The sequence below is a fragment of the Trachymyrmex septentrionalis genome, unplaced genomic scaffold (assembly GCF_001594115.1).
Source record: "Trachymyrmex septentrionalis isolate Tsep2-gDNA-1 unplaced genomic scaffold, Tsep1.0 scaffold127, whole genome shotgun sequence".
Classification (NCBI taxonomy): Eukaryota; Metazoa; Arthropoda; class Insecta; order Hymenoptera; family Formicidae; genus Trachymyrmex; species Trachymyrmex septentrionalis.
Genome location: NW_017304406.1, coordinates 747,661 through 759,667, shown reverse-complemented (window position 1 = coordinate 759,667; position 12,007 = coordinate 747,661). Strand labels below are relative to the sequence as shown.

The following is a 12,007-nucleotide window of genomic DNA, read 5'->3' as shown; positions in this document are numbered from 1 at the left end:
GATCCTCTTAAGCTTCAAGAAATATGCAAGAGTTTTTGTCAGTTGAATCGATAGAAAACTTTAATTTCTAAACGATCTTTTAATCCTGAAACAGTTCTACTTAATATTAAACAGGACCAATTATTCTCGTGGTTCCTTTATTTTCTGTCTATTCAAAAAAAGAAAATCTTTCATGTGTAATTTATCCTTTTTTTTTAGTACAGTAAGATTGTTATTGGCGATACTTATTGTTGTTATAGCTCACTTGGGTGTTGTTAATTTATCTAAAAAAATTATCTAAAATTTTAATGTCCTTTGCAACCAGATACAAGAGAAATAAATAGTCGATGAAATAATGATAATGCAAATATAAGTAAATACGTGGAATAATTAAATATTTAACAAGAATAAAATGATATTTTCAATCAGTTTTACTCTTCTCTAGTGTCCTGTTTGATCACGTCTGTGTGCAATGTCATTTATTAAATCAGATGCATTGACTCGAAAAAAATACCAAAAGTTAATACGCGGATCTGAAAAAATAACTTCAAGTAGCACAACGCAGCATTTTGAGATTTATTCATGTTGAAAAGACGTATTTCGTTTACATAATTTCCATTCGTCTACATAATTGAATCAGAGAGATCTTTCATTACATTGAATAATTTTAATTTTAATATCTCTCATGAAATATGGGAGGTGATATTAATCCACAAGCGCAGGAAAAATAATAACCCATTAATCCTTTTATTCACTCGCTGCAACCAGGTTTCGTATTACGAAAACTTGAAAAAAAGGGATTACGAACAGGGATTGCGAATTTACTCCTTTTACCACGAGATTATTTTTTTATATTTATATGCATAGCGACACATGTCAAAATGATTAAAAAATAAAACATATTTTAAAATAAAATAAAATAAAAGGGAAAGGAATTTAAAAGAAAAAGTAAGAGATCTTAGCGCATAGCAAAGCGGATAGAACAAGTATCTTTTTTACATTATCAGTGACATAAAATATCTTACTTTTGCTCGCAAATAAGGTAAGAATGCTGTAAATTAAGGGCGGAAGACAGCAGAATCTGAATGTATGTAAATAAATATAAAGCAATCAAAGATAATAAAACTTTCGCTAGATGATTCTAATTAATTGAATGTTGTTGCCTCTTGATTCCTTCTTTGATGGGTGTGTGTGTGTGTGTGTGTGTGTGTGTGTGTGTGTGTGTGTGTGTGTGGGTGGGTGGGTGGATGTATGTGATAGAGACAGAAATTTAAAATATGTCGATTATAACGAGATGTATAAATAAAAAATACAAGTTAAATGTCACGATAAAGGTGATAATGAAAAGTGTATTAATATTGATAAAAATTATAAAATTTAGTCATAACATTTAAAAGCAACACGACAGAGTAATTTGAAATTTACAATAATAAAGACAAAATTTCTTTTGATAAAAGAAGATTATATTTATAATTTACCGTTGATTCCCCATTTACGATTATTTTACGCGTCGTATCATGTGATACATTCGCATGTGTGTAATTTCCTGTCAGAGAGCATATGGACGTGATAAAATTAAGATAAAACCGACCTCCGGATATTGAATTTCGTGAAAAAGCGAAAGTCACTTGCGAGCGTGCAACCGCTTGAAAATAAATCGATGCCAAACTGTTCGTTCGATCGTACGTATGCCCATGCATTGTTTCAAATTGCATCCTCTTTCTTTCAACGGATGTCCTGTTAGTTAAAGGGACATCGAGAGTACAAACAACAGCTCCGTCCGATGGAACATGATACATCGTCGCGTGAACCAGCTACCGCACGTGGCCGGTATATGCGTTTTAATTAATATCGTCAAACTTGAAGCACTCTTTCTCCTTCTCTCTCTCTCTCTCTCTCTCTCTCTCTCTCTCTCTTCCCTTCTCGCATTCGTGCCGAACGTCACGAGTGTTGATCCCGTTAATTCCACAGCGCGGAGCGTGCAAGTCGATTAAATAAACTTTTCGATTGAAAAACCGCGTCCTGTGCAAATTAATTGCAAAAACGCGTGGATAGCGCGATTCCACTGATATGCTTGCCACATCGCGCATGGGATTTTTCCGGAAGTCGCGTTCCATTTCCAACGACGAATAGTTTATTGTCGCTCTCGATGGAAATCGTTGGGAAAAAAGCTCATTCATGGGTGTATTTCAGTAGAGCATACATTGCTCGCGTTGTTTAAAGTAATATATTTAAATTTTAAAATTCAAGAGGATAAAGATACTTATACCATTATTATTATTGTGTCGCTATTTTGATGATGCACATGTGATGTACACTTCACTTAAATTCTAAATTAAAATTTGATTATGTAATGCTATATATGTCACATCGATTAAAAGTTTTCTCTTTTATTTACATTATTATTTTTTAGAATTGTAATTTTTAGAAAATAAATATTTACTTTTGTCCATTTATAATCTCGTCCGAAAAAGAAATTTCGAGAGAAATTTGAATTAAAACCGTCGTTTTTTCCCTCTTATTTTTCATTCAGACTAGCACCTCTGTTATTCACTGCGAATCGTGGAGCTGAATCAGCAAGATAAATCAGAATCTCGATGACAAGAAAAATCTCGAAAGAGGAGGAGAATCGTTGAGATTACGATTTTAACTATCATGTGAACAATGCGAGAATTAAACACAGTTTCTATTTAAAAAACTGTCTCGAATTTATATGACTTTGATTCTTTTAAAAATTATAATAAACAATAACACCCTCCAAAAACAATTTTCTTTAAAAAAAACTGATTAAAATTTTTCTAAGAGTCTATTACAAAAATATTAATTGAGTTTGAAAAGTTTGAAAGTATAGATTTTCCATTGTGAACAATATATAGCAAAAAAGAAAAATACGTAGGTACAGATCTGCAATATTGCAGCAAAAAATTCATAAATATTAAAAGCATTCATAAATATTTGCCACGCACCAGGGGATTTGCAGAAGCTCGCGAATCCTGTGGCTTGCGGGGGTCCGCTGATCCCGGGGTTTGTGGGGGCCCATGGATTCTCGATTGCTCCAATGCGCGATGTCAAACACTCTCCTGAATTAAGCATTAATCTTGTCTTTTTTCATCAATTCTACTGTAACAATTTACTTTAATTATATTATTAACTGCACTTGATAATAAGCATTGTTACGTCTTATTTGATCGTTTTAATTGAATCTCCAGATCGATGTTTAAATAGAAATATCGATTTTGAAAATCCTCCGTATTTTTACACTTAACTATTTATTTCTTTGCTCATTTACATTAAGAGATGATTCAATTGTGTTAATGAATATTTCTACCGGAAAATTTAATTGTACGTAACGTTATTACGTAACGTTCAAATTGCATTTTAAAATCGGTACTTATTAAAGAAAAGCTGAGAGAGTTGAGAGTTAATTGAAAAGTGATAAAAAGTCACGGTTAAACCTGGCAGATCTCAGTTCAGTTCAAATACGTTTTATGCGTCTCTATAGCTGCAGACATGCACCTATTTAACAAGGTAGTCTCGGTGGTAGCGATCAGAGGGAGATTCGGTTCAGCAGATCTCTTTCTCTCTCTCTCTCTCTCTCTCTTCTTCTCTTCGTCATCGACCCTCGCACCGACCTCTATGCGTTCAACTGCTGCTCGGCTATCGATTGCAAGCCGCCAGGGCCACGAGAAGGCACCTTCTCGACATTCTCTCACTCTTACTCTCTTATTTTTTCCTTCTCTCTCTCTCTCTCTCTTTCTCTCTCTCTCTCTCTCTCTATGTCTCGTCATCTCTCGCTTACTTGTACTAACTCGTTACGCGATGTTACCGGATTTCCTATCAACTATCGTACTGTACGTGTTTGTCTATAGGATGGCCACTACGAGCATAAATTCCAATTAAGCGTGGCTCGCTACTTATGGAATGGAATTCCTTCCTTATTATATATTGCGTTATATCTACTTGATGGCTATAATATATAAAGTTCCCTTTCTCACCCGATTTATCTCAAAACTACTATTGTTAATATTGCTTTGAAAACACTTTTTCTAATTCACTTCTAGTAGAATTTAATCGTGAATTAAAGGAAGAAAGATATTAAACTAAATAAGTTAACTATTCCAAGTGTAAAAAGATTATCATCTTTTTCTTTCTATTTATATGTTATTAATTTCTATTTGAGAGTACCAATTTTAATTTTTAATTTTAATAAAAATAAAACTGTTTAATATAAAACAATTTTTTTCTTGTCCTTATTAATGATAATAATTGATTAATTTATAAAGTTATAATTATATACATATTCAAATTGATTTTACTTTTTGATTTATTTTATATAAACTTGATTAATTTTGTATGAAGCTTAATTTAACACAAATTTTTAATTAAAAATCTAAGACATAAATAAAGAAAAGCTATTTTTTTTAATGATTAGTAATTACATTAATTTTCATCATAGTCATTATGTAATCAATGTATACATTATGTAATGTGTAGCAATATAATGGTAGTTATATATATTGTATTATCCGTATTTAATTATTAATTGGGCTTTGAATTAGATATTAGATTAGAATTGCTGGAGAACGATTCAAGCAAGCAGTGTATCATATATGTATATGCGATGCTATCGTTTCCCTAAGTTTGGCTGTAGTAGACGATGAGATATATTGTACTATACGCTTCGCACACAAATTCCAATTAAACGCCCGGAATTCCTTTCGCATGCCAATCGATTACTGTGACAATGTAACTGCAGAGTTGAGATGCGTATATTACTCCCCGGAAACTGTCAGTGGAAATATCTTATGTCCGACAGTGGCTGCGATCTCTTTGAGCTTGTAAAGATATGACGATAAATGCATAGTTCGCATCATCATATCATGGAATCAAATATAATATCATTGTGTAATACAGAAATAATCCTCTTGTACAAATTTTTCTAGTATATGTATACATATGTGCACATGCACATACAAAATAATGAGATGAATCAGTTGGTGTTAAGAAAATACATAGTTGTTAAAAAAAAATTTAATATTAAGATTTCTTTATGAAATTTAAAAATTCTAATTGATATATACATACATATATGAAAACAGGAAAAATATATCAAATTATAATTAAAATAAAATAATTATTAATAATTATAAAATCAAAATAACTACCAAAAAATATCTAACATCAAATATATTTCAAATATTGTTTTTAACAAAAAAATTAACAACAAAATTATCAATAAAACAACAATCCTAGAAATTGGAAATTATTAAAGATCTAACGATTAAAATAAACTCTCTCTCTCTCTCTCTCTCTCTCTACAGAGGCAGTTGCGCTAGTATAGTTTAGCGAAGGGGAAATTTGCTAGAGAAACCGTATCGATATTGGAAAATCATTTATCCCGTCTAATCCACGTAGTAGACACGCCTTGACTTTTGACAGATCCGAATTGCTACCTAGCTATGTAGACAGATTAATGCATTCCGCCTAGGGCTAACTTGGACTATACGTCAAAGTCACGAGGCTTTATGCATAAAATATAATACAGGAGGCTCTATTCAATATTTTAATACACAAGCAGCATGCAGTCTAAAATATTAAAGGTTGTTTTTATTTGATTATATTTTCAAGCTTGTTGTATATAACGAATGCATGTGGAGTATGCACTTAAATTAAAATTGAAATGTTTAAAATTGTGTGATCCAAGTTAACAATTACATCTTTAAGTTTATCTAATAAAAATGAAAGATTAAAAGCATTATGTACATTTAATTTAAAATTTAAAATTTAACATGCAAATAATATGCGGTCAAATATATTAAATAATATATATTTAATGGTATTAAAAGATATTAAAGAGGTGGTATTAAAGGGTATTAAATGGCATATATAAATTAAGCCAATGATCTCTCTCTATCATTGCTTTTTTATTAAAACGAAAGTGGAAACAAAAAAAAGATTTTATTTTTATATTGGGTCATTATTATCAAGAGTATTACTGAGAGGATTTAACTTAACCCGTAAAAATCAGACAATCCACAGATCAGGTTCAATCCTCTTTCTTTTGAAATTATTTCATGTCCTACATTAGAGAATATTTTTGGATTAGTATTCATCGTAGGAAAATCTGTTTTAATTATGAATTTAAATTAATCCATCATTCCTAGTTAAAATACAATTTAATCTTGCCACATTTAATTATTTTATATAGATACAGAACAAAAGTTCGAATCTATTTTCATACTCGGTCACGTCCATTATGACGATGTTACAATAGCTGATAGTGCAATTATTTGATATTTGCTCACGCATATGTTTCAATTGAACGAATGCTTATGATCGACTAATGCCAACTGATATCTATGGCACGGTGCCTAATGTAATGAGCATTTGGCACATACATAGTATGCGCGAACTATAAAAGATAGTTTACGCACTACGATTGCGTATTCCAAAATTTCTGATCTTAACTTTATAATCGGTATTCCCTTTGTCTTCTTTTATCAATATCAAAATTAATTTTTTTCTCACGATCATAGAAAATGTCATGTTTTTTTTATCACATTCTTACATGCCAATACTAAAAATTCCATTGAAATACAATTTACTTAAAGTTAAGTAAAGAGTAAGATGCTGTATTTGTATATCTGCAATTGAAAAAATTGAAAAATTATTGGTTTTTATCAAAACAGAGAGAATTTATTTTAGATTTTGACATACTATTTATAGAATACATGTATTTTCGAAGTTATTTGTTTTCTATTTGACAGAGTACATCAGTATACGAGTTATCTCTCATCGAGTTATCTGGAGCAGCGTGTTCTAGCTTTTTTTTTTGGAAATATGCTTCCGGCGTTTTCATAGCGATTACGATCATTCATGTGCCTCGTGAAAACGTGTTAAATGGTTCTAAAAATAAATAAAAAAAACCGTAAAAATAGCAATCCAGATATTTTATCAACTTATGTGAAATGATATAGAAAAATCGTTATGTCATAATGGCCAGAATACGTCATGATTTGATGATTTTGCTAAATCGCCAATTCTACATCAATCTCATATATTTATTGGTAAAAAATAAAAGCAAATTAACTCCAAATTAATCAAAAAATTCATGAATGAAAAACCATTTGCTAGATTTATAAGGTACTTTGCAGCATCAACATATAAATAGAGCAATTTGAAACATGTTCTTTTAGCGATTGTTACAACACTTATCTCTAGTATACATTCTTATATGTATATATTCATATAGGTAGGCGAATACCAACGTATCTCTTCGACGTGTCGTTAGACAGGACGTGACATAGAGGGTGGCGAAAGGAGCCGTACGGCACGACGACCCACATTCCGTCGAATTTAATTTCATGCCTTATCGCTGGTAGCCGTGATACAATGCCTCAACTAGGACGGTCGCGGATCTCGCGCATGTACAATTACACGTGGAACTGTATACATATATGCATACGCACACATCATTTATTAACGGTGTCATACGCATACGCATTCCATGTGCTTCAGTCTTTACTCTTCTCACACACATTCTATTTATACATCTCTCTTCTATTCTCTCTCAGACAGATCTCTTATTCTCTCATCCTTTCCACTCTCTCCCTCTTTCTATAACTACTCTATGTCCTAACTCTCTCTTTTCTCTTTATATTAACTTTTATCCTTTTTTTTATCTTGCAAAATAAAAATTAATATTTTTCGGCTAAATACTAATTATCGAACATCACAATTTACCTTTAGAATAATTGTTCTATTTCTCATATCGAACAGTATTCTTTGTCATATCTATTTATTCAATTGCGCAATGATGTCTGCTTCTCGATCGCCTTACATGCGAAGATGAGACCTCTTCAGTCGTTGATGCTTTTCACATCTTGAAAATCTAACGTTCTAACAAATACTCACTTGAAACTTTTCTCGACGATCTACATATGCATTCTCTCCGTTTTGACCCTTATCTCTCCTTCTCCGTACCCCTCTCTCTCTCTCTCTCTCTGAAATGCATTCATCCTCTTTCCCCTCTTTCTCTCCCAGATTCTCAGTCCTTTACAGACATTCCTATCGCGGTCTAGGATAGTGAATTCGTGTTCCGTCTCTGTCTCCGTTTCTGCCACTGTTTCTCCGTTTTCCACCGTTCCGGCGCGTCGAGTCGCGCAAGTGCGCCTATTATACATCGTGCATCTGATGTACGCGTTTCTGTAACGAGCGAACGCAAGCAGTGAATGTATACCAAGGGTCGATCGTGTAGCTGGCTATTTCTGCACGTGTTCCGACTTTACGTGGTGACGATTGCTTTATCAGATGTACGAGACTGACTGACGGAACGGGGTACGCGCCATCGGATCTCGTGTCACCGGAATAAAAGTCGTTTTGTAAACTAAGCTATATCGGAACAAAAATAGATTATGAGACCGTGCTCTTAATTAATTCCATACAACTTGACTTTTCTTTGATAATATCTTATTTTAAAGTTTAATTTTGTAATTCGAAGAGATATTTATTAATATATTTAAAAATAAAGAAAAGTTGTCGAGAAAGGATGGCGTCAGTTTCTTTTTTTGTTAAAGTAAAATTGACTTTACAATTAATTACAGAATAAATTCTTGTAGACAAGTCTCATGTCTGATGATTACAATACCCCACGTAATACATATTTTATGACATTTATCATAAATAGTCCTCTATATTTATACTATTTACAGTCACGTTAGAAATAATAGTAATAGCAATAATAATAATAGAAATAATAAATCTATCGTATTTTCCGCAAAAATATTTATATAGACGACGATGAGTTAATCGCTCAATTTACAAAAGCCTTTGTTTCCCATGAACACGAAATGAAAGAGCTACTAGGAAGGTCATTAACCAGCCAATATAAGACGTCTGTTCTTTTTCGAAGAATTTTGAACTGATTCTAAACTAGTGCAGTAAGTTAGAGTGAAACAAACTATACCTATCTCTCTTTAATTTATTGTACTAGTGTAAAAGACTAGTGTAGAACACTAGTTCAGAATTTGCGGGGTGGAAAAAGAACAAATCTATTGAATCAATCAGGAAGAAGCATTTGTTATTGTGCATCACTGATGCATATAATATACAGTTCACACAAATGGTTCCTTTTGAATGGTTCCTTATTTTGGATTATTAATGACGATATATATAGTTAGATGTATCGACGATAAACGCATATCGCCGATGTATCTAATTATATCGCTACTTTAAACTCCCACTTGAAATCAGAAATTCTATCAGATTGAAACGAGGATGATCAGCAAGTAGTAAAATATGGCATTGACATCGTTCACGATTATACATATAGCTAATTACTCCGCGAACACATTTCAACATCTTTCTTTTCTTTAGTCTCATTGACTTTCTATTATTTTCTTAAAATGATAGCGATACAAGCTATCTTCCGTGGGACAAAGGATATAATTAACACAAAAGAACGAAAAGTATCAGAAATAACGCGCGTTCATTTAGAAATTATCGCAACAATCTGTTCCAAATCCTAGTTAAAAATATACTTAATCATGTATTATTATGTGATGCAGGTCAAACAGCGTACTAGGTGGATGGCGACAGCAATGATCGTAGTACGACGACGATAGAAAGACGTTAGAACGTTACCGCTTGCGGCTGCAGCTGCGGCGTCATCGGTCGCTGCACCTGCAGCTGCGGTGGTGGCGGTGGCGACGATTTAATAAGAGGGCGAAACGATGCAGAACACCGGTGACTATTATCAAAGAGCGCCGAGATGTTGTCCAGGTAGAAGTGGCAACAGCAACAACAACAATAATAGTGCGAGCGGATCGGTGCGAGGCGCGGAGCTGCTCTGCTGCTGCTGCAGCTGCAGCACCTCTACCTCCACGAAAACTCCGGGACTGCTAGCGAGTCTTGGCGTGTGTGTGCTCGTCCTCGGCTACACCCTCCTCGGCGCGTTCGCCTTTATGGCCCTCGAGGGAGATCTTAAATCGGTGAGGGGTCGGAACCGACGACAATTAAACCGTTTCCTCCCGATTTGTCATTCGACGCCGAAACTCGAGATAATATAATTCGTTCGACGATTTCGCATTTAATTTGATTCTGCATAAATGTGAAATTGTGAAATAAAGACAAAATTTACAAAATGAAATTGAATTTACGAAATATTAATTGAGCAATTTATTGTTAGCATTGATTGTTAACATTAATTCTGACTAGAGATTTGACTTTCATGACAGATTAGACATATTTGCACACATGTTCCAAAAATGTAATATTTTCGTGTTCAACGATTTGTCAATCAATATCCAAATTATTTACAATTATTTGAAAAAAAATTTGATCAACCGAAATCTCCGCAACGTGCCGTCGATGTGATCATCGCTCAAATATTTCGATGAGAATAATTTATATTTACATTTCTCCTACAGGATTCGCTTACCGAGATTCCATCCTCAAAATCCGACGGGGCTTCCTATGTGCTGCCTAATCTGGAGAACGACTCCGTTGCCACAGAATTGAGAGCACGTACGGTCGAAAAGCTATGGAGCATCACCGAGGATCTTAACGTTCTCTATAAAGAGAATTGGACTCGCCTAGCTGCTCGAGAAGTCCTCGAGTTCCAAGAGAATCTGGCCCGCGGTCTCAGGCGCACTTCTTACGAGCAGGTGCCTCCGCGATCCCGAGAGCATCAGGCAGATAGACGACTACACGGTCGACGATGGACTTTCAGCAGTAGCTTGCTGTATTCTCTGACGTTAATTACTACCATAGGTTTGTTCAGATTCGTCCAAATAACCGCGTTCAAAACGGTCTCTCGACCTATATTATTCGTCAAATCGTACCCATTATCTCGCACTCAATATAAACTGAGATTTGTACAATCGTCAAGTAATATTAGCTTGTAGCCACACGAAATTCGAGCGTTTATTCTCGTCACATGATAGATATCGAAATATATGGAAGTGATCGTTTCGGTTTCAGGATATGGTAGCGTAGCACCACGCACAGTTTGGGGCCGGTTGATCACTATAGTTTACGCCTTGGCGGGAATTCCGCTGATGCTGGTCTATCTAAGCACAGTAGGCGACGTGCTCGCCCGAAGCTTCCGTCGTCTCTATGGACGTATATGTCGGCAGCCGCGTAACTGCACGCGAAAACAGCAACCACCGCCACCGCCACCACCAGTCGGTGGTATAATGACCAAGGCGTATCGCTACGACAATCACGTGGAGACCAAGGGAGGCGGCAACTACTATTCGGCAAGCAGAGAAAGTTCCTGCGATGATTTGGGTATTCGCGGTACTGGCAGCGCAATCTTGCTCGACTGCGGTAGCGAGGGTCTCTTGCACGCTACTACCAGTTCGACAGCCGCGCTCCAGGTAATGTTATAATGATAACGATAAATTAAAAAGATTATATCATCATTTTTCTCTGAGAAATCCTTTCTAAAAAGCCTTGTGTTTACAATATTAAAAATCAATCTGATTGTGAGATTTTGAATGGGAAAAATTGACCAATTATTCTGTTGGTCATGTGATCGAATTGTTCAAATGTGATTTCTTAATTCTTTCTCTGTCTGAGATCTCGGAGCGATTTCTAATATTTTGTACTATATCTTTTTCTTACTACAATATGATATCCCAGTCAAATCTGTCGAAAACAAATTTTGTCAAATTTTTGCTGCAATTAAGTAATAACAAAAAATTATCAAATTTAATGCAAATTTTATTGTACTCAAAGTTGTTAGTAAATTGTTGGCAAAAATCAAGCAGCATGTGGTAGCAAATTGACAACAAAAGCCGAGCAAAGTTTGCACCTGACAGCAAATTGTCGGCTGATTTCATCGGCTTTTGTTGTCAATTTGCTGTCAGATTGTTGCAAGCCTTGCTTAATTTTTGCAACAATTTATTATGTGTTACGTTAGTAGATTTTATTCCTTATCTGTATCAATAATTTGGTAACAGTTTTGAGTACAACAAAATTTGTTTTTGACAGATTTGGCTATCTAGGTATATATAATAAAATTATG

At 34.3% G+C, this 12,007-nt stretch overlaps 1 protein-coding gene across 2 annotated transcripts in view; it reads left to right on the top strand.

Moving 5' to 3' along the window:
* Positions 1–12,007, top strand: part of LOC108756475 (potassium channel subfamily K member 18-like) — an 18,683-nt gene that overhangs the window by 5,267 nt on the left and 1,409 nt on the right. For both annotated transcript variants that reach the window (XM_018500324.1, XM_018500323.1), the window contains exons 3-5: positions 9,546–9,968; positions 10,407–10,749; positions 10,960–11,357. In XM_018500324.1, coding sequence (XP_018355826.1) covers positions 9,711–9,968; positions 10,407–10,749; positions 10,960–11,357 — 999 coding nt within the window. In that variant the 5' untranslated portion in view covers positions 9,546–9,710. The remainder of the gene's footprint in view (positions 1–9,545; positions 9,969–10,406; positions 10,750–10,959; positions 11,358–12,007) is intronic.